The sequence below is a fragment of the Lethenteron reissneri genome, chromosome 2 (assembly GCF_015708825.2).
Source record: "Lethenteron reissneri isolate LAM-NWPU_2019-01 chromosome 2, ASM1570882v1, whole genome shotgun sequence".
In the NCBI taxonomy this organism is placed as follows: Eukaryota; Metazoa; Chordata; class Hyperoartia; order Petromyzontiformes; family Petromyzontidae; genus Lethenteron; species Lethenteron reissneri.
Window position 1 is genome coordinate 10513970 of NC_083780.1, and position 21173 is coordinate 10535142.

Sequence of the window (21173 nt, forward strand, 5' to 3'; positions counted from 1 at the left end):
AGATGTGCGTCACTGCACCCAACTCATAAGTTTGATATCTTGTTAAGATGTACATATCTTGGTGGGGTAAACTCATTTCATGAACTCTTATCGCGATAAAATTATATAACTCGTGGTATGTCAACACGAGTCATCCTATGGATGCACTGGTCCCCCACCATAGCAATATGGAATTTACACTTGCTTCTAGACCATCAAGTATTGACGTGCACACAGAAGTGAAATGCCATATTTGCACAGCCGCAAGCCTGTTCAGTTTTTGAGAGCACTTTTTTACCGTTAGAGCAGACCTGTAAATTAATCGCTCGTCAATATTAATTGTCGACAGCGTCGGAGTGATGTGACTGAGGTTTGCCAGTCGCTCGAGGTTACCGTGGACATTTGTCGGTTTACATGCCGTGGCAGCCTGCGTCACTTGCAATGCCTCCCTGGGGCTGTGTCACAAATCACGTGGTCGCTAGCCATGTAACAATTCACCCCGCACTACTATTCGTTGATCTATTTTATTTTACCAGGTAAGGCCCACTGAGTTGTTATAGCTCTTTTCAGAAGCGACCTAGCCACAAATGATAGCTCAATGAAGTGGCTTATCATATGGAACTTTATAGCAGCTAAATACTCTAAACGCACGTTTCTAAATGTGGAAGGACATATCGGAGGATCTGGGAAGAACATGCAAACTCCAAATATACAACAGGCTTCAGGGTCAGGATCAAACCCACAAACTCCTGTATACCAGGCGAGGGAGTTAACATCTCCCCACCTCAGCACCTATTTTTTGTTATGATTCGGAGTCATCGCTATTCAGTTTTAAACTCGATTAATTTATTTTTCCTTCTGTGCTACCTGTCCTGTCCGTCTTTACTGTCTTTTTTATGTTGTCCTTTGTTTACTATCCGTCTCATTAGTGTAGTCTGTGTCATCTGTACTGGAGGGCAGTAGATTGAGATGAGTGCGTGGAGGGGAGTGGAGTGACATGAAAGTGGAGAGGTAGGAGAGTGCGTAGAGTCGATGGGATGAGCGTGTGGAGGTAGGTCAGGGAGAAATTTCATGTGGGATCTTGAAGACGGTGAGTGCGATCTTGAAATTGATCCAGGATCACATTGGGAGCCCATGGAGAGATGGGAGTATTGTGCCGATGCTGTCGTTTAATCGATTCGCGGCCATCCCCCCCAAAAATACTACAGCACTATCTTCATAGGGCGCCGTGTTGGCAAGATGTTAATTCCCTCCCCTGGTATGCAGGAGGTTGTGGGTTCTATTTCGACCCCAACGCCTGTATTTTTGGAGTTTTCGTATCTCTCCCCGTACCCGCGTGGATTTTTTTACAGGTCCTCAGGTTTTTTTCCCTCCACATTTAGAATCAACATGCGTTTTCGAGTATTTGGCTGCTATAAATTTCCGCTTAAGCCACTTTGTTGAGCTATCATTTGTGGACAGGTCACTTCTGAAAAGAGCTGTATAGCTCAGTGGGCCTTACCTGGTAAAATAAAAAAAATAGTTTAGTAAATAGTAGTTGCAGTGCGATTCACGTCACGGTGTGCCCGATTGGTCAAGGGACGTGCATGTGATGTGCGATGGCGATGCATTCGATTTGGCGGCTGCGCATCCGCCCCGGGTGGTGCGCGCGGTCTAGCGTCGCGTGACGGGCGGCGGGGTCCCCGTGGCACTGATCGCGTGCGTAATGTGGAGTTCCGCGGCTGATGGATGGCTCTGGGTGTGTGTCGGATTTACAACCGGGGCGCAACCAACATCCACTGGAGTGAAACTCGATCCTGCGTCAAAATGAACATAAAAAACTGCCAACGGCACAAAAACCAGTTTCTGTGAAATTTTAAGACAAATAATTATAATGGACACGTAACCCCACCCAGTGCAGTGAGATCCCTTGATGTCAGGAGAGATTGCACGTGAGTGGGTTTCATGGATTTTTAAATCCTGTGTGTTTTGAGACTGAGTTATTGAACCATAGAGAGTTTACAATTGTTACAGGTAATTATTTGGCCAGTGTTTTTTCAGTTTTATACAGAATCAGAATCTGAATATGTATTCATACTGAAGGAATTCGATGTGCTATAAAGCTATTTTTCATAGATGTCCAGTCGGGGCTAGTAATACTGTTACAACAATACAAAAAACATGATAGTTGGGCAAGTACAAGAAAGTTAAACAAAGAATATGTAAACAAATCATCCACAAACATACAAATAAAACTAAACCATCCCCATCCTACCAGGGAAAGCCCACTGATGATATTAACTTATTTTTCAGAAGCTACCTATCCATGAGGAACGCTACAACGCATGTTACAATAGCTTTTAGAGTTTTTAGAATTATATTATGAATGTTTGTAACGCCCCCACCCCACAATTTGTGCTCGTGTATATTTGATAGTGGTAGCAGGGTGTGGTGCTGACCAAGCCGAGCCTTATTCATGTGGCTGCTTGCCGGAACAGGCGAGTGCCAGCGGCATTTGCCCCCGACAGTCCATAAGTCTTTGTGGCGGCTTTTTGTGTTTCCATCCCTTGTTTTGGACCTGACCCACCATCTGTGTTTCATTCCTGCCCATGATGCGTTACACGAATAGCAATCGGTGCCTCGGTTGAAAAAACGCATACCCATGACATCTGGTGCAGTGTTTAGTGCACTATGCTACAGACCTGGCAAACTGAGTTTAATTCCCAGCCACCGCTAAGATTCGCGGACAAATATCTGAACCGGTCATTTGGGCCTCACCTAGATCTAGATCAACTCCGCCTTAAGTGAGCAGGAGCCATGCGTGTGGTGCTGGTCATACCATCCCCTAGTACGCTATGGTGGCCTCGATAGGAGCTCGCTAACATCACTTGCCCTGACATCCTGTTAAAGGCTGTGCGTGTTGTCTTTGTGTGCGTGCGTGCGTGCCCATGTGTTTGATCATGAACAGAGCTTCACGCTGGACTTTTGCTTCAGCCCCAATGAGTACTTCACGAACGCTGTGCTCACAAAAACATACGTCATGAAGTCTGAGCCCGACGCCAGCGACCCCTTCTCCTTCGAAGGGCCCGAGATCGTCTCTTGCACAGGGTGAGTTGCGGGAGTTCAGTCCAAGTCCTTGAGTATATTCTACCCTTACCTTTCTGTACAATCAACCCTTACATGTCAGTACATGCATCCTTACCTCCCTGTAAATACACCATTACCGGTCTGTCTATACACCATTATCTCTATGTACACGCACCCTCTCCTCTCTTTTAATGCACCCTTACCTGTCATTTTAGAGTGATGCATGTGCACATGTTGTAAATGCGTACGTGCGATTGGGGGAGTTTAACGTTAACCAGGAACCGTTTTCAGGATTCATCACTGGTTTTGAAGGTTAGGAACCAGACGGGTAATCATTTTTCACCAGTGTATTTTTTTTAGTAATGAATGCCGTCGTTTGGCGTGTCCTCGAACGTACAAATGGGATGGCAATCTAAGTCACCGTGTGGTACTTGTTTGAAAGTCGAGCGTGCTAACCATTCCACTGCAGCAGCAGCAGCAACCTTTTTTTTTATCTAAAGCGGTTTATTACAAGACACGTCTGGCAAACCTGATCACCGGTGTTTTTCATGCAGTTACTGGTAATGCAATTTTTTTTTATCTTAACAACCTTACTACACATATACACTGGCATGATAAGTAATTTTTATGTAAGAGCGGCCTGGTGTCGCAGTAGTAACACTTGTATCTCACAGCAAGGAAAACCTCGGGGCTCTTTTTTGTGTGGCCTTTGTATGGTTCCTGCAAGATATGCAGTGTGTGAGTCTGTGTGAATGTGTGGAGTTTTTATATTCTCTTGTGCATGGGTTTTCTTCCAGATTCTCCGGTTTCCTCTCCTTGCTAACCCCTCCCACCCCACAAGCAATGTAATGGGTACTGGCCAAACATCCCAATGCTGAAAAATGGATTAAACATAGCTGCAGTGCCCACGAATGCAAAAACTTCGCAGGACCCTCCTGAAAAAGTATTCAGACTCGGTGAGGCTTTTCTGGGTAAAGTAGTGTAATAATAAATAATACAACTATTTAGTGATGTAATTCTAATCATCCAACTACCACTGTCACTACGGTCATTATTATACTGTGGGTTGGCGCTTGCCAAACTATGCAGTAAATTGCAGCTCCTTTAATTGCTGCTACCTCTACTGAGGCTTGTGCCAGTGTGCAAGGTTGATGACCCAGCAGTTAATATGCGAGCGGTGATGATGACACTAAGGTAGCGAGAGGTGGAGGTGTGCGCATTTGTGGTATTTGGTTAAAAGAATTGAAAGAGGAATTGAATGGAACCCTGAGTAAAGAGGATCACGGTATTATCGTCAGTCGTGACAAACGGGGGGAGCTCCGTGAAGCCTGGAGTGCAGTTGTGGTGTTCCTTTTTTTGACACGATCTCAAAGCAAAGGCCCAAAACATCAAGCGGCCAGGAACAGACAGCACGATCAAAGTTGTAATGGATGAGAGTTAAGACGTTTGGTGAATTTAGTTACAGGAGTTTGAGAGAAAAAAGCCTCCCACCGCTTTCACGAACGAGCTCTGGCACAGCTCTCCGCACCTCCTATTAGCACGCTTGGCTACGTACGCTGCGAAAGAAGTTCAACGTGAATTCGTACAGCTCAACGGCGCAGCCCTTTGTGATGCGTGTCCTGTCATTAGGGCAATTTTCTCTTGTTGTGAAGTGTTAATTCTTGACCGCAGTGTGCATCCGACCAGCACCGGCGCGTTCACGGGCCCGCCGCCGCCGAACATAAACTGGCTTTGACGTCACAACCCCTCCCCCCACCCCCCAACCCTGAACGTCGCCACCGCTCAGGCGATCCCTGCACGCAACCACAGTTGTTTTGAAGGAGTGGAGCGTTTCCGATCGCACGCGACGCCAAATCCTCGCCCGGGGGTGGGGGGGGGGTGCCATGTCGTTCAGTCCCATTGTCCGCACGCGAAGTCCAAGCCCTGCCTCCCTCCACTACCCTCTCCGCGGTGTGGTTACGTAACCTGCAGCCAGACGAGCGCGAGCGTGCACTGCTCCAGGTTGGCCACCGCTGTTGTGTGCTGGAGACACGAGACGGGCGTTCCGGTCGACAGCGTTGAGACTAAGTGAATTGCCGCCTTTCGTGTGAGTGATGTTATTACAGATATCACATGTAATTGCAGTCCCCTTCCTTCCCCTTTCCTTCACCGATGAGTTGAAGATTGTTGTCTCCATAGAGCAAGCCCATTACCGCTCTTTCACAATGTCTAATTAAAATCATAACCGCTGCTCCTTTTACTTATTTCTACTATTGTATTCTCAGGATTATAAGACGCACCAATTTCTCTGCTGTATTTTAGGATAAAAATTTTGGGGGGTGCATTTTTAAATCCTTTAGTTGTGTGTGTGCGTAACAGGATGTGTATTACTTTATTGACACTAGGCACAAGTTTGAGGGCTGAGTCTTATTCAGAAGATACAGCAACACGCTCTATCCGCTGAGCCACTTTGCGGCCGGTATAAAAACGAAATAAGCCAGAAAAACACATTTTTGTCTTAGGAAGGAGAGACTTATTTTTTTGTCTCAGACCTTTTTTCGAGCAAATTTTTTCTTTTTATGATCTCCGCAAAAGAGAAATTCCTAAGTTTTAAGCGGGGTCATTAAGTAAACTGCATTGACGTACATCTGTAAAAAAAAAAATGCCCCGGGCATTGGAGTCTTATTACAGGCAGTCGCACGGTAGTTTTGTCTGCAAATGTCAACCCCTGGTGTATTTTTATAATTGACAGAAATGGGTGTAATGGCAGTCTTTATCAAAAGCTAAATAAAAAATATATTTTTTTCAGCTTTTTCAAGTTCTTTTTGGCCCTTAATTACATCCAATAGGTGCTGCAGTGGCGAGGTGTTATTTCTTCTTCCTTGCCTGGTTTGCAGGACGTCGTGGATCCGATCCCGACCGTGACGCCTGGATATTTGGAGTTAGCTTGTTCTCATGTGGTGCCCGGCCACCTCTTTAAAAAAACTAATAGCTCCGTGGGCTTTTAACTCGTAAAATACACTAGTTTAGTTTTTAGTTTATAAATATGTTCTATCTGAGCCCTTTAAAAGACAAACATCCTTCTGGAACGCGATAAAACGCAAGTTACTAGTTTTTGATGACTCCATTAATGAACATTTTACGGTGCACTTGGGGTACTTTTAATTTTGAAAAATATTTTATTGCCGCATGGTGGGTCCGTAAAAACAGTGTGAGGGGTTGACTGGTTCACGGGGTCCCTCTGAGGTTGGAAACCACTGGTTTAATGAATAGCAACTCAAAGATTGATATCCAAGTTTGAAAGCCACACGACAGCCATAGGTGAGCCTGAATGAATCGCTGCTGTGTGTTCGTTGAATTGACGAAATTGATGGCTGTTTACGATGTGGTTTTCACATTGGTCCGGGTCAGTCAGCGCCGTTGCATTTCAGCCCTTCTTTGTGTAGCGGCCACCAATGAAGGTGGTGACCGCATCTCGCTTGGGCCCGTGCAGATTTGGATTGAGTGTGCTCCATTGTTTTAGGGGGTGGTTGGCACCAGATGGTTTTTGTGAACTTCGCCTTACATCGTATAAAAGCTATCGCGTGTAGCGTGATCTGAACCCCCACACCTCCCCCCACCAGGTCAAGGGTACCATGCGGTTTGTCCACAGCACTTTACCACATGACTGCCTCCCCAATGGGACTACTTTGACAGTGGTGTACTTACTCGCTACCATTATGAGGAATGCTGCCATGTAACCGAAACCCATAATGCATGCTGGCGGTTTATACTAATGAAACATATGTTGTGATTTTAAAATACCCCAACTTTGAGGAAGGGCTTTTATTTTATGAATTAAACAAGAGAAATATGAATGGTCCAATCCATATATTAAATGTTATCTTACGCTTGCAATACTTAAGCTTAAAGGTGTGGGCATGCCAAAAATGTCCTGATAATAAAAAAAAAATAACTTTGTGGGGGTGGCAATGGATTTTTAAAATTATTATTCAAGAATTGTTTTCCTATAATTATCTGGGTGGTACTGTGGTTAGACCACTTGTCTTTCAGTTTAAAAGTCGAGTTAAAATCTTGGTCAGAAGTTAATTGCTGCACTGCCAATGCAATGGGTTTCTCCTTGCATGCGATATGAGCAATGATTGTCTTGTAATAGTCACTGGTCCTCTTCCCCATAAGAATGTGGATTTTCCACTCTTTTAAAGGCAACACATCCTGACTCCTCCCTTTTCCTTACGTCTAGCTACCATAGCCGAACACATTAGCCTACCAAGTGTTTTCCGCTCGTACACCGCTAGTTAATGACAGTCGTCTGTCTAGGTTTTTTCAGTTTTGCTGTACAGCTTTGCTACATGTTTTCAATTTATACCTGTTTTATTTGGCATGATGTTTTGCTCCATGTGTGTGGGAGCTTCTTCAGGAACTTAAGAGATGGAATTTAGTATTTTTGAGAAGAAGCTCCCCAGAACGTGGGGCGGCACGTTGCGCGTTGTGCCAGAGAACTTGCGGTACGACCTGGAAGCGTTTCGGATGACGGTCATGTGGCATTTCTGGTGCTAAAGCTTTGATGACATTATTAGCAAGAGTTGGCCATTGTACACCCGTGCCACGACTAACATTGGGCTCGCGAGCGCCTGCAACGCCAACCGTCTTCGTCCGACAAAAAGTAATCCCACCTGGGTTGACTTTAAACAACTGAAGCTGCAATTTTTTTGCGCGGGGGTCTTCATCGCGGTGAAAACACATTTTGCAACCCCGACGTTTTAACGCAAGCGTGACATCGACACAATTTTTGGAGGGGACACACGCTTTTAAGCCTCTCGGCCGAAAACACGTAGGAAAGAAAAGACCCAAAAAAAAGCAAGCATGCGAGCGAGCCAGCGAAGAATTGAAATAAATAAGGGGAATCAGAATTGTTGTGCCCAGTTAAATTCGGCCCCCGGTGAGCGCATTGTGTTGCACGCTCGGGTCCTGGTGGGTGTGTGCCGCATCTATTGTTCCCGGGTGCTAACAATAGTTTTGGTCGCCGTGTGCATTGCACTGCGATTTAAGCGACGTTGAATGGATCGCGTGCGCCAGAGCGAAAACTTTAGGAGGGGGTGGGCAGGGGTTGGGGGGTGCTTTTGCGTGAGCATTAAATTACCTCGAGGGTAGTTGTACAATTTCAGACGTAGATTTCATACACGTGTACTCACGAAACTGGTTAAGCAGACTTGTTGCATGCATTTTAAATCGGTCGTGCTTCTAAATGTAATTTTTGTCCTTCCCCCGCACCTCCGATTAGCACGGTTGGCTATGTACGGTGCGAAATACATTCTACATACATTCTTCAACCGTGCTTACTTATTACAGAAGCCGTAGCGAAATGCTTGAGCTGACCGAGCTCTCAGAAAATTCGGGATGGTGGAAATGGGGTCCTTCCGTTCGTACGTTCTGAAGTCCGTCTTCTTGAGTGGCAGTCAAACGGGACGGTGCAGAAACAGTCGGGGAAGTTTCGTGACAGGACGATTCATATTCGGCATTCACTTCTTTATTGAGCGCAGGTGAGAGGAACGCTCAAGGGCTGAGAGCATTGGGAAGCCAGCTGTCAGCAGACGATCAGTTGACACATCCTAGAAGTGGAGATTTGTGTTTTGGCAGCAGACTGTCGGCACAGATCGATTGCTTCTGCAGGAATCCAGTAGTGCAAATAGAGATGTGCATGAGCAGCCTTTGCAGGCTTAAACTTGTATCATTATTAATCATCAGCCTTTCATAAAGGTTTGTAATGGGTCTATTTGTTTAAACAAGGTGCATGCCACAAAACAAATAGCATGTGCTATGGATTATAATATAAATCAGAGGTTTAGGGGGTGGGAGGGAATTGGTGTGTCTTATAATCTGGAAGTCGTTTGCGTGTGTGGTCAAATGTGTATAACTTTATTGATGCCGGACACACGTCTGTGGTGTAATCTTACTCTCCGGAATGTCTTATAACCCAGATAACATGTTTGCTCTTGTAAATGCGTATCTATCTGCATTGCGGGTTTTCCGTTAGGAGATTAAATCTTCATGAGGCACGTTATCACTCTTATGAAGTCACTTTTACATTGCTTCTCTAGGTGTTAATATGTAATTATACCAATGGCACTATACAAAAATGATGGGTCATCTGATGGTGATTTAAAAGTATTTTTTTCTCTTGCGAAGCTGCCAACTTTGGCTTGACAGCTCAGGAAGCATATAATTTGTGCATTTCCACAAGGTAATCGATGTTTGGTGGGGGTTTTTTTGGCCTGCATCTACTATTGAGGCCTGTGACCGAATTGCCTGTGAATGCGCCTCATCTCCTGAGGTCTCGGTAGCAAAGGAGGGGGGGTTGAGCCTTGGATATAGCTTGGATGGCGACCTATCATGCACGGCTCGTTGTTATAGTTCCTATGATCACTGTTTCATTGCTTTCATGGCTTTATTTTGGTGATTTCGAAAAGTGTATTGGTTTAGCCATGTTTGTTTGTTGTAGTACAGAGATGGCCTTAATCAAAGTTGTCTTGTGGTTGTTGTTGGTTGTTTGACTTGCATCCCACTGGGATTTTTGCACACAGCGTTGGTGTACGGTGATTTTTTTTCTGCAATGTTTTGCTGTCTTTTCTTGGATTTTCTGTTTGCACTTAGTCACATAGTCACTTTAAGATGTTTTTTGTTCGTGTTTTTGTTTTTTGTTTGTTGCGGTTGTACCAGATTCAAGAGCCGAATGGCTCACAGGGCTATACCTAATTAATGAACTTGAACTACTACGGAGCCATACAGTGGTCACCAGAGGGCAATGTGACAAAATCCACTGTCGTACTCATATTCTGTGCTCCACACCTTTGGCAGCCCACACTGGCCAGCGTGGTGAAGTATGGCCAAATAAGCCTCCATGATCTAGAGTTGAAGTTTTCGTGACCTCAGGGATCAATACTCTTTGGTTCTTTCGGTAAAGTCACGTAGCTATAAACAATATTTTTTTTTATACCTACGTGACTTTATCGAAATAACCAAAGAGTATAAGCCTCCACGAATTGCACAGTGTGGATGGGGAGTACCTCATCCAGCAGTGGATTAACAAAGAGGGCTGGACATTTCGATTTAAAGCTTTCGTGACTGTAGGGATTAATCTTCTTGGTTCTTTCGGTAAAGTCACGTAGAAGGGAAATAATAAAATAATAAAAATAAAACCTAATAAAATAATTATCACGACGTTTCGGCCACAACGCAAGCAGCCGTCCTCAGGTGAAGACGGCTGCTTGCGTTGTAGCCGAAACGTCGTGAGAATGATTTTATTATGCTTTATTTTTATTATTTTATTACTTCCCTTCTACGTGACTTTACCGAAAGAACCAAGAAGAAGGGTTGGACATGTTATTAATTATTGTTATGCAGTAGAGGCTCACCGAATCTCAAGGCTCATTTTCAGGAAAGTCCTGCCAAGTAGTTGCAGTCGGGGATCCCAATTGAGCAATTTGCAGGAACAGTTTCAGCAATGGGATGTTGGGCCAATACCAGCTGCAATGTGTGTGTGCGCGTGGGTGTGTTTTTTTGAGCATGCACCATCCAGAAGTCGGCTATGCGCTTATAGTACATGAGGTGAAAGTAGCGGTGGGGTAGTCGGATGATGGCACAGAGGGATAGATCGAAGCAGTCGTGGCACATAATCATCCGCATTGCTCCGCTGAATAGCAACGCGCACCACCCTCGGCTGCCTGGGTCTCCGAGCCCTCTAGAGATGTCCCCGGGTTGCTTACCTCAATTGGAATCCGGTGATAACAAGAGGTGATAAGAGCTTGGCAAAACAAATGGTCCTTATCTGCAAAGCGTGGCTGTAAAGTGACATAGATAGATGTGTGGGTGGTATTTTTTTAGCGAAGGTGTCAACGTACGCTTAGACTGCATTAGGATGCGGCTGCCTATCCGTGTCTAGACACGCCTTTTCACCAGATGCCCAAAGAGTGAAGCGTTGGCTACACGATCCATCAAAATTTTCATCGTTAGCCAAGATCTATCCACTGCTGGAAGAAGGCCATCCAGCGACCACCCATTGAGCAAAGGACATGCGAGTCCAAATTACGTACGGGCTGCTTGTATTTAAAATTAAATCCCAAACAAAGGTGGATTAAAATTCTTGCATTTTGGTGTGTGTGTGTTAATGCATGTGATTGGCACACTGTTTCAAATCCCTCAAGCTGTTGACACCAGAGGCAAGTGGTTTCTTTACCTGTTTTGGGTTATTCCCGAAGTCAACTCGGGCTTAAATGCTGGGGATGAAGGGCATGGTGTTAGTTGCACCATTGTGACTTTGTTTTTACATAAATCGGAGATGTAGGGGTTTGCATATTATTCTTCAAACCAGGCAGCTGCATGAGATTCTTCGCCTGCACATCATCGGCAATTGGGATCTGAAACTGGTTGGGACCGCCCGTAGGTCGACTCGGCCAAAAACATTGCAGTACTAGGTCCACCAATGATCGGTACAACTGCTGTATATATAATTACGGCGCTGCATTTCGTTGTACAAATGCATCGATCGTCTGTGAAAATATGCCGTCACCGTCCAGTGCATGTGCCGTCTATCCTTCCTTTTGGTGAGGTTCAACATGCTGCCATGTTCGCATGGTATTTGATAATGGTGTCAAATAACATCTGTTGCGAACTTGAGCCCCGCAGACCGCTCGCGCTCACGATGAGCCACCTGTGCACGGGTCTGTCGCCAGGTCCCAGATCGACTGGAAGAAGGGCAAGGACGTGACGGTGAAGGTGATCAAGAAGAAGCAGAAGCACAAGGGCCGTGGCACGGTGCGCACGCTCACCAAGACCGTGCCCAACGACTCCTTCTTCAACTTCTTTAACCCCCCGCAAGGTATGGGCACGCAAAGACAAAGATCCCCCGCATAGCCTTAACAGACTGTTGAGGCAAGTGCTGTTAGCGAGTGGCATCTATGAAGCCCAGCACGGCACACGAGAGGGGAGTGGGTGGCCAGCACCAAGCCCAGGCACCTTTGTCTCCCCATTGGGCAATGTTTACATACAACACCGGGTATTTATTTGAGGCTGAGTTGATCTCAGGCATATACACACATATACACAACAACAACAACAACCGCCATTCGCCACTAACTGGCGGTGACGTCACCACGACGCTTGTCACACAGGCATGTACACACACACAGGCACGTACACACACACAGGCACATACACACACACAGGCACGTACACACACACAGGCACGTACACACACACAGGCACGTACACACACACAGGCACGTACACACACACAGGCACGTACACACACACAGGCATGTACACACACACAGGCACGTACACACACACAGGCACGTACACACACACAGGCACGTACACGCCCGTACACACGTGGGCGAACGTGGGCAGGTGGGTGGATCTGATACAAAAGTACACAGCTACCGGCGCCCAGACTTGAATTGACGGAGTGCTGCAGACCAGAGGCGGCTGAGCATTTAGTCGAATCCAGAGAGTCGTCCCCGCTTCCGCTAAGTGTTTTTAGCCAAGACAGTGCCCCCTTCTCCCACCCCGAATTGAGAGACAATATTTCACGTGTGACACATTAGTATCATTCACCCAGAGAACACACACGTCCAATCTCTGGGTTGGTGCGTGGATGAATGGCCTCTGTTCCACACAGTAGGGGGCAGCACTTTCCCACCGCTTTGCGTGAGGTTAATGTCCATTGCAAGATGGTCACACTGATATTTTGAAGTCTGAATTTATCCAAATTAAGTGTGGAAATACATATAATGTAATGTTTATTTTTTGCAGTCATTGGTGGGCAGGCTTAGACCAATCAGCTCACTGCACTTGAGAAGCTAGTTTTATTACAGGCTGTGGTCTTTATATTTTCAGTGGGCTATTTGCTAAGAATCTTACAAGCCCCATTGTAATGGTGGCGGTGGTAGTAATCGTATTATACATATTAACTTCTATTGTTGGGTGTTTTTGTTTCTCATTACAGTGGCTGAAGGAGAAGAGCTGGTAAGTTATTTTTTTTTCTATTTTTTGGTTTTCCTTTGTGGGGGTTATATTTCGTTTTTAGAAGTCAAGGCGATAATTTTTCATTTAATTTGAACATTTTATACACTGCATTTACTTGCCAATTCCCTATGGAGACACACACGTTTGCCAGTATTTTTTTCACTTACAAAATGACTGAGGTATTTTTTGCACGTGGTGAATACGAGATGGTGGTCTTTAATAAATAACATGACAAAACGGTCCTTGAAAGAGGCCCGCTGCATTCGGCTCCAACGCCGCGGGGTTGCCAACTCCTGCAACTAGAACAACCACTCGTTGCCATCGGCAGCAGCCACGATCATTCGACTTGTAGCAAAAGGCGTCAAGCCGCCACCATCTCTCTCGGTCCTGCGATGTAATGATGAACTTGGCACCTGCAACACAAACACTGGTATCTTTGTGCCATATCCGCAGTGGACGTTCATTTGGGCGCGTTCCATTCCTTGGCTGCCACCCCATTGCTATTCTTGAGCATTGTCAGTTGTCACTGCTGCTACCTCGACTGGTATACAGGAGGTTGTGGGTTCGAACCCGACCCTGACGCCTGTTGTATATTTGGAGTTTGCACGTCTCTCCCCGTGGGCGTGTGGATTATTCTTTGGGTTCTCTGGTTTTCTCCTTCGCATTTAGAATAAACATGCGGTTTAGAGTTCTAGATTTGAAGCTTTCGTGACTGCAATGATTCATATCCTTAGGTTTTTTCGGTAAAGTCACGTAGGTAAAAACATTAAAAAGTAAAATAAAATAAAAATCACGACGTTTCGGAGGCAACACAAGCTTCCGTCTTCAGGTGGTACCGTCACAGCCACAACAGCTGTATCAAGTAACTCCTGAAATCTCTCATTTACTTGATACAGCTGTTGTGGCTGTGACGGTACCACCTGAAGACGGAAGCTTGTGTTGCCTCCGAAACGTCGTGATTTTTATTTTATTTTACTTTTTAATGTTTTTACCTACGTGACTTTACCGAAAAAACCTAAGGATATGCGTTTTAGAGCTTTTGGCTGCTATAGTTTCCAGACAAGCCACTTTGTTGAGCTATCGTTTGTGGCCGGGTGGCTTCTGAAATAGAGCTCTATATGTTAGTGGGCATTACCTGGTAAAATAAAATGTAGTTTATAGTATACCTACTGTTATAGTTTTCATGCCGTCTTTAACACGCGGATGTTGTGTAATCCACGCATTGCTTTTTCCGTGTCTCGGTGTAATTCCGATCATGCATTTCTCCACGCTTCTATGCACGCTTTTCTGTGTTTTTCTGTCTCTTTCCGTTAATGACCATCTCTCCGAGCCATGTTTCATTCATCATTTCCAAATATGGTTGCTAGTTAGACAGAATTAAAAAAACATTTGCGAAAATAGAATTGCATTGCTGCACGAGGGTACAATCGCGTATGAATCGTAACATTGGGCGCAAAAAAACCTACACAGTAGGTTTTCTGTAAAATGTTTCCGTTGACGACGTGACGTTCTGTTGAAGCCAAGAAGTTGTAAAGTGGTGACCTTGCAGTATAACGTGTGCCCTCCCAGTGAACCGCCATCCGCTCAGCGCAAAAGAACTTCGCACCGTGCGGAGATTAACTGCTTTCGGTTGTGCAATAAACCCTATCGGAAAAGCCACCAATCTGAATGGCAGAGCTGTACTTGGATTTGAAGTAGAGGTTGGTAGAAATATGCGAATGCCCTGATTAGACATTGAGTTTTGCGATGATTCACACAAGTAATTGACTGCACACACGCTGCTGTTGCTGTGCGTTCGGTTAATATATTTTTGAGACGTCGTATTGTCAGGAGTGTAAAGGGGTGGCTAACCTCGCGGAAGACTTCCGCAATTTCTTTAGTTGGGCATTAACCTCTAGAATAGCTGTTTTAGTGTCACTAAAAAGTTATGAAACCGCAAACTTCCTGTGTAACGATATCTGGTAAAGTTTTTTTTAGGTTGGATGATGGATATTCTGTGTGTTTAAGCTAAGGATCACATATCTGGTATTCACCGTGTATTTAAAGATTTTGTGGGGCAAGAGAACATTTTGCAGCATTGACAGTCAATGAGAGAGGGACCAATCCGTGAACACGTTGTTGCTCTGCGCAATGTTTAACTGCCGTAGCATTCTCTTAGGTTATTTTTGTTGTCCTTCCCCCGCACCTCCAATTTCTTCCCCTGCACCTCCGATTCCCTTCCCCCGCACCTCCAATGAACGCGATTGGCTACGTACGGTGCGACAAAAAGTTTAAACGTACATACTTGCGCTGCAATGAATACCTGGATGACTGTACCTCCATCGACTCGCAAATCATAACCGTTGCGAGTTCAAATCCTGGTTCTGGGTTTATCCCAGCCCATCGTTCCTGTGTTGCCGATAAATAAGTGCCGCTCAATGGGGAAGTCACCAGTGGTTCTCCTCTGGTTAGACTCATCCCCATGATAGGAATGTGGAATTTACACCACCGGCTCTGGGCTGTGAACAGCAGAGCACCGCCTCAGTGTTTCATTTGAGCAGGAAATCACTTTATCTTTTAATGCCCACCAGAAACTCGTGCCCTTGTGTGGTTGTGATTTTACATAAACGCTACTGGACATCTGTGGAAAAGAGCTTCATAGCCCATCGGATTCCTCCAGTATAAATAAAGATTCTGATTCTTGAACATTTATAAAAAAAATCTGCTCCTGTCTTTTTCACATTTATGGTTGGTAACAATCGGTGGAATTGTAAATATGACAAGTTTACGGGCCGCAGAGCAGATAATAATTCGAGTTGTCGAGCTCGCTGTTGGGTGGATTTTGACCAGACACGTCTTCGCTTGATGGAATGCCAGTAGATGATCGCTGGGGAAATGCTCTTAAAGGAACGTTCAGCGGGGAGATTAGCGGCGCTGCAAGGTCATTTATCGGTGCAAGAATTTGCGACTGGGCGTGGTGGTGGTGTGCACACGTAATCCCACGCTTGGGAGATGATGGTCGGTGGATCCCTGCGTTTAAAAACTATTTAAGGATGTGGGGGTTGGTGATACATTCACTGCCCTATGCACCCGCCAACGTGAGGTTGATTCCTGGCCATGGCAAACATCTCTGACAGTGCGATATCAGGAGGAGGTTCTGCCTTCTCACCCCCCAACATTTCCCAGTGTGGTGAAGTATGGTAAAAACAACTCTCATGAGCGACATGGCTTGGGAAGGCCTTCATTGATTGAGAATGGTTGGAATTTTTATTATGACTATACCCGGCTCATTATTTCAATCCTCCAAATACATTTTTGGACGAGCAGTTTTAGCGAATGACTTTATAAAACTAAACTAAACTTTGTATTTTACCAGGTTAGGCCCACTGAGCTTTATAGCTCTTTTTTAGAAGTGACCTGGGCACAAATGCTAGAACGACAAAGTCGCTTATATGGAAATTTATAGCAGCCAAATGTTGATTCTAAATGTGGAGGGAAAAACTGGAGGACTCGGAGAAAAGTCCACGTGGCCATGGGGAGAGAGACACGCAAAATATACTGGCATCAGAGTCGGGATCGCACTCACTACCTCCTGTACACCAGGCGAGGTAGTTAACATGTCGCCACCATGGCGAGATGTACATTATGCCTCAAGGCCACGCTGGCCTTTCAACAGAGGAAACTTGAAGCAGTCGTGTTAAAATAATAATAAAAAACATCTTTGAAAGAGGAAATGGCTGTTATCTTTACTACGTCGTTAAGGCAGTGTTGAGGACAAAGGTACAGGTATTTACGATTGACGGTGATGTATAACTTTGCAAACTTGAACCACATTCAAATTTTCTCGTGTGAGACTGCAAAATTATTTTATGGATTTCAAAGGTCTGTCATTCAAGCCTGCAGCATTTGGACCTCTGTCCCAAATAGTTGCACATGTTAGATGGTTAAGTGATGTGAAATTGGATGGCAATGTTAAGACGCATTTTGTTCCCCAGAAGAATTGCATTCGTAGCTATCTGCCCAGATTGTCGAACGCACACGTGTGTGTGTGTGCGTATTTTCTCATCTAAAACGTGAGGCATTAATTAGTTGTGAGGTGTCTGTGCTATGGTGTCTATACCTTGATAAGTTCTTCTAAAATGAGTAACAAGATACAATATTGTACCCATCATTGTCATGTGGCGACAAAGCTGTGCGTGCGTGTGGTGTTGGCCACACCGCACCCTCCTCATGTGCCGTGCTAGCTCACGAACAGCGTTTATGCACCCATGGATCTCGGAAGGCAAAAAAACGCAGGATATTTTCTCGACTCATTGACAAAGCAGCAGCGACACCGACACAGAAACGGAGCTCGCTTAAAACAAGCCGGTGTGATTGGTCATTTGGCTGGGTGTTACATCACGTTACGTAAAGCAATGCAATGTAATTCTGTACGATATAGAGCGGTGGTTCCTCACCCCTTGGGGCACAAACCACGGCGGGGGGTTGGGGGGGTGATGCAGGCTCTGGCATGGATACCGTGCAGGAGAAATTTCAGTTGTACACGGAAAATGTTTGCGCTACGTCGCAGTGAACAACACACAAAGCACTCCGATTAAAAATATGAACATATGCCTGAATTACTCTGTATTCTACAAGTGTGGACATGTGATCCCTCTGCACATTGTGACGAGTAACCAGTGTTCTTTAGTAGGGGACTGTCAAACCAACAAGGTTTAGGATTGCTTATATATCATGTTCTACTGAGTAGCTTCTACCCAATTCTATTTGGTCCTTTTGTGATGAACGATGAATAACTGCACTTGTCAACTTATGCATCATGGCCATCCCTCAATCGTTTGGTCTCACGACCTTTGGGGTCCCGTCTGCTCCTGCTATTGCTGCGTCAATTCAGGCACATGTCTCAGGCATGGCCTCTAGGTAGCACGCTTATTGCAGGGGTTGATGGTTCGAAATCTAGTAGCCGCTCCAGTTAATACTGCGGGTGCATCGAGCATAAAAATGCTCACTGTCAGCTTCACAGCAGACGTTAAAAGTCCCCGATTAGGCTGCTGTGTGCTGGTATCGGGGTGCGTATATATATTTTAAAAAAATTTACATTACCCACACATTACACAAATAGAATTGTGCATAGCAGGCATTGCCCCCTACAGGCAGACTGATGTGCCTGGCTACTCTTGCAAATAAGACTATATCTGGGTCTATCTTATGTTCTCACCTGGATAAACAAAATAAACTTGAAAGGTGAACTCTTATACCTCGCTGAGCCATTTTTTCCCTTTGTGTTTCCCGCGCCGCTCAGGACGAGGACTCGGAGGTGATTCTGACGGCCGATTTTGAGATCGGACATTTTTTCCGAGAACGCGTGGTGCCAAGGGCAGTGCTCTATTTCACGGGAGAGGCCATCGAGGATGAGGAGGAGGTGAGCACGAGCGCCTTGGCTCCGAATATATCTTTCGTCGTCATCATCATGATTGTCACGATCATCATGTTGAGATACGGTTATGTTTACGCACGACATCCATCTGAAATTGTAATTTAAGGTGGCGAGTGGCAGTATTCGACCATCGTTTGACTCGTTGCTGTACGTTATTATTTGCAGTATGAAGAGGAGGAGGAAGAAGATGACGAGGTAAGATAGCTGCCCTTACACGTGGAGACCGACAAGAGCTATGCAGAAATGTCTTGACTCTCACTGTGTGCAGACTGGTGTTTGCTTCATAGTCAACGTTTTTGGATTACATCGCGTTATTTATAATTGTGTCGTAACCCTCCACCACCCGACACGGCCAATCAGCAAAAAAAGTCAGGTTGACAAAAGACAAATAGTTCACTGCCAGAATTCACCATTCTGGCGAATTGCCCGATGATGCTGGATACAATTACCAGCGAAACGTCGTACTCACAAATTGTAAATGTTGTGGTTTCACACTTCAACACACCGGTGGGCTAAAGCAGTGAACTATTTTGTCTTTTGTCAACGTGACACTTTTTTTGCTGATTGGCCGTGTCGGGTGGTGGAGGGTTACGACACATTTATAAATAACGCGATCTAAACCCAAAAACGTTGATTATGAATAATATTGGTCGCGAAAGCCTTCGTGTTAAACTGGTGTTGGCTTGCTCAAAGAAGCATTGAGGCGACGCTCATCTCTTGTTTACAGCCCTGTGCCAGTGGTGCAGCTTCTGAATTCTTGTGGCAGGGTTAAGTCGATCCATGTATCAACTATTGTTGACTTCCCCATGAAGTGCTACTTGTGTTATCGACACAAATAATATTGGTGTATGCCTGTGGGAGAAAATGTTAAATTAGCCTTTGCCAATCTGTGTACGGGAAGCCCAAGGTATGGCCAAGTTTGCTTCACTTTGCAATTGGCGGTTTTCCCTGACGTGAATGTGCGAGAACTCCCCCTTGACAGAGTTGTGCTCTGTCTCAGGATGGCCAGGAGGAAGAGGGGGATGAAGACGATGACGAGGATGAGAAGAAATGAAACGTGAGACGCTTTGGTGCACGCTCGCGCGCGCGCGCGCGTGTGTGTGTCAGCGATTCGGCACGCCCACGCCGAGCTGTGAATCTGTCTGCCCCCTTGATAATGGTGATGGCGTTACGTTTGGCAGGCTAATGAGTGGCACTATATATAGCCCGCTTGCCCTGCGCTGCGATACATTAGACGTGGTTGAGCGTGACATGAGCTCGATTATTTTGGGAGCGAGCTGTGGCGGCGCTAATTGCTACACTCGTGTGCTGATGACTCCCTTTGTTTATTGCTGTTGCTGTAATGCTCGTTTTTAGGATTTTAAATGAGTAAAGGTGCAGCCCTGCTTTTCTTAGCTTACGCAACTGTTGGTGGAGGGCCCTGTGCTCGAAGGGGGAAGCCACGGTGGCTAGGAGATGTTTAAGTACCTCGCCTGGTATACAGGAGGTTGTGGGTTCGAACCCTTCCCTGGCGCCTGCTTCATATTTGGAGTTTGCGTGTCTCCCCGTGGTCAAGTGGATTTTTCTCCGGGTCCTCCGGTTTTACCCTCCACATTTAGAATCGGCAAGCGTTTGTCTTGCTTAGATTGTTTTACTGCGATAAATTTGCACGCGATAAGCTACTTAGTTGAGCTATCATTTGTGGTCAGATCGCTTCTGAAAAAGAGCTATACGGCTCGGTGAGCCTTAACTAGTAAATATGTTTTAAATCGTTTTTATAGTTAAGACCTCTTCCACGCTAGCGTGGCATATTGTGCGATGCCAGGGCATACCCACGCTATACACCCCACCACTCGCATCATCGTTGCAAATGCTGCATCCCCCGCTTTTGTTCGCCCAGAAAACAAAGTTACAAGGCTTGTGATGCACCCTTTTGGATTGTGCGATGTATTCGAAAATACCGAGCGATATTTATTTGCGGCAAATGTGCGAGCGGATAGCGTTGTAAATGTTAACACGGTTTGTGTGGTGGTGTGCGTTTTTATTGTTTCAGCTCAATATTTACCGGGGGCAGGGTGGGGGAAGATACAAGCATAAACTAAAAAATTGTGAACGTGCGACAAAGAAAAATGTAAAAAAAAGAAGAAAAAAATATAAAAATTTAAAACAACTCAAAAAACATGAAATTGTTGTCTCCATTGGTGGAGGTCCAAAGAAGATTGTTAGGTTTTAATTTAACGTTCGCTTAACAAGCTTTGTAACAATAAAAACATTTACAGGTCACGACATTTCGAATGGCACATTTTTTTGTGTTTTGTTTCGTATTCCGTCTTCACCGTTCCACGTGAATTTGCGCCATTCATGGCGAGAGTTTTATGGTCATGCGAACAAGGGATGGGTTTAAAGTTCACTTTAGTTTGCAATCAGTCCATTCGTCACAGCTGCTGCATTTCCAACCCGTTTTGAGAGTACAGTAACATCACATGCCTAATATAGTAATTGTTTATTTTTATTTGAGTTGTGCTTTGTTTCTCTGTTTTTTTCCTGCATTTAATGTTTGGCACTCCACATCCATCACATGAGCATAATCTGCCATGAATCCTCCATACGTTTTTGAATCTCAAACATTTTGACATGAACCTTACCACGGAATCGCTGGGCAGTCATTGGTGTAGCAGAGCGACAGAATCAAAATATACTGGAGGAATCTGACTAGCTACAAAGCTCT

The 21173-nt window shown here is 45.2% G+C and overlaps 1 protein-coding gene across 4 annotated transcripts in view; it reads left to right on the forward strand.

Moving 5' to 3' along the window:
• Window positions 1-20731, forward strand: part of LOC133343472 (nucleosome assembly protein 1-like 1) — a 44605-nt gene extending 23874 nt beyond the window's left edge. For all 4 annotated transcript variants that reach the window (XM_061553138.1, XM_061553146.1, XM_061553129.1 and 1 more), the window contains exons 9-15: window positions 2927-3066; window positions 11757-11902; window positions 13031-13050; window positions 18332-18451; window positions 18632-18661; window positions 19467-19523; window positions 20499-20731. In XM_061553138.1, the coding sequence (XP_061409122.1) occupies window positions 2927-3066; window positions 11757-11902; window positions 13031-13050; window positions 18332-18451; window positions 18632-18661; window positions 19467-19520 (510 nt within the window). In that variant the 3' untranslated portion in view covers window positions 19521-19523; window positions 20499-20731. The remainder of the gene's footprint in view (window positions 1-2926; window positions 3067-11756; window positions 11903-13030; window positions 13051-18331; window positions 18452-18631; window positions 18662-19466; window positions 19524-20498) is intronic.
• Window positions 20732-21173: the final 442 nt, after the last annotated feature.